The sequence below is a fragment of the Propithecus coquereli genome, unplaced genomic scaffold (genome assembly GCF_000956105.1).
Source record: "Propithecus coquereli isolate 6110/MARCELLA unplaced genomic scaffold, Pcoq_1.0 Scaffold395, whole genome shotgun sequence".
Taxonomy (NCBI): Eukaryota; Metazoa; Chordata; class Mammalia; order Primates; family Indriidae; genus Propithecus; species Propithecus coquereli.
Genome location: NW_012149674.1, coordinates 168,934 through 170,971, shown reverse-complemented (window position 1 = coordinate 170,971; position 2,038 = coordinate 168,934). Strand labels below are relative to the sequence as shown.

The window sequence follows — 2,038 nt, the reverse complement described above, 5'->3', positions numbered from 1 at the left end:
TCTGCCTGACCCTAAGGCAGAGAACTGTGCCTCAAGTGTGTCGCATTGGAGTGTTAGGGATCATGAATGGGGTACCCTTCTCGGTCATTGCTCTGCAGGAAAAGCGCTCACCTCCAAGGGGCGGGCTCTATCGCCAAGGAGGAGGAGCCAGATGCCTAAGAGGGTGGGGCCTGGGTGTGTCCGAGCCCAAGGGGCGGGGCAGCAGTAGCCCGCGGCTAGGTGACCGGCGCCTGCGCAGAGGCCCCCCCCAGCGACGCCTCTAGCTGGGACCTGGTGAGATTCTGTCTCCGCTGCGGCGCTCCTGATCTGTCGCCTGGGTCGGGTCCCACGCCTGGCTCGGCCATGAGCCGGTGCGCTGAGGCGGCGGCGGTGGCGGCCACAGTGCCGGGCTCGGGCGTCGGGGAGGCGGGGCTGCGGCCGTCCATGGTGCCGCGCCAGGCGTCCTTCTTCCCGCCGCCGGTGCCGAACCCCTTCGTGCAGCAGACGCAGATCGGCGCGGCCAGGCGGGTCCAGGTGAGGGCCGCGGTCCGACGGGGGAGGGCGGCCGAGGAGCGCGCGCGTGGGAGAGGGGAGCTGGTCTGACGGGACCCCGGGTCCGAGAGGGGAGCTGGTCTGACGGGGGCGTGGGTCTAGAGGGGAGGACGGCCGAGGGGGGCGTGCGTCCGACCCGGGACGTGGTCTGAGCGGGGCGTGGGTCTGGGACGCAGAGGCGTCTAAGGAAGAAAGAACTGTCGATCGGAGAGAAGAGGACTTTTGAGGGTCCGTGAGTCTGAAAGGGGCAGAGGTGTGGCCCTGAGAATTGAGGACACTTGGAGAACGGTGCGAGGGTGTGTGAGAAGGGAAGATGCAGAGCAGATGGGAGCCCGAGAGGAGGGTCTGAAACACGAAGAGGCTGATCTGGCTAGTGGCGGGGGACACATTCCATGCCCCGAGAAGGGACAGTGAATCTGTCGCAGAAGCTTCAACTTGAAATTGTGAGAGTGGATTGGGAGGCAGATTTGCCACAGGAGAATAGGTTTGGAAGGCTTTTGGGTGTTTTTGTTTTGTTTTGTTGTTTTGTTTTGCCTTGGGGAAGGAGAGGAGTCAGTCTGGGGTGGATAGAGTGAGGGGGAAGGCAGAGAGCCCAGGTCTGGAATGAGAACGGCAGGTAAGGCTGGAATGAACTAGCTGAGCAGGAGCATCAAGGATAGGAGATAAGAAATCAAAGAAAAGGGATAAAACCGTGAGCTTAAGGTGTTCAAGAGTTTTTGGTCCTGAATTTGTCTTCACCCAAAAACTTCTCCAAAATTCAAGGATAAGAGGTAGCCCAGACTGCCTTCCACTTTTAAAATGACTGTATTGCAAAGGAAGTTTCCTTTCCTTTTTCTTGTAAAGGCTGCTTTTACCATTAGCAGTTACACTCATTCTCTGGACTTCCTCTTTGTTGAAGTTAGTGATCAGAGAACTAGATAGACTCTGCAAACTGCATTTGTCCTGTGTGTTCTATAGGAGGAAAAATAGTTTTAATGCTTTCCTGTCCACTTCACACATTACTTTGGATTTGAAGTAGTGTAATTTTTGCAGCCTGCCTGTATGCAGGAAGACCATTGTCCTCTATAGTAGGTGCAAGTTAAGTGCTAGGCTAAGCAGCACGGGGTGGTGGTTAGAGTAATTGTAGCTAGGTGTCTGGTTGAGGAAGGGTGTGAGTGAGGAAGAGGAACATAGGAATGTAGTAATACCTCTTTGTAAAGAAACTAAAAGTTTAAAAACTTGATCTTTATGTCTTTAAATGGATAGATGTTTTCTTTATATCTTGAAATGTCCGAAACACTTCTAAATATGTTGATCATCATTCAAGACGAAATTTAGTCTGATTTACTCAAATCGGTCATGTTTAAATGAACGTATGTCCATCTGCTTGGCTTCATATTTTGGATCAGAGTAGCATGTTTATAAATATTTATATTGCACCTAGAGTAAATTAAGTTTTTTATTGCCTAGGTTGTTACTGTTTAGAGAACTCTCCCAATTTTACAGCTCTTTTAGCTGTATAATTAGA

The 2,038-nt window shown here is 52.2% G+C and overlaps 1 protein-coding gene across 1 annotated transcript in view; it reads left to right on the top strand.

The window, feature by feature from the left end:
- Positions 1 to 258: 258 nt before the first annotated feature.
- The window catches only part of LPCAT2 (lysophosphatidylcholine acyltransferase 2), a gene marked incomplete at its 3' end in the record, with an annotated part of 161,541 nt that continues 159,761 nt past the window's right edge, over positions 259 to 2,038 (top strand). The window contains exons 1-2 of the mRNA XM_012652655.1: positions 259 to 513; positions 708 to 763. Of these exons, the coding sequence (XP_012508109.1) occupies positions 343 to 513; positions 708 to 763 (227 nt within the window). The remainder of the gene's footprint in view (positions 514 to 707; positions 764 to 2,038) is intronic.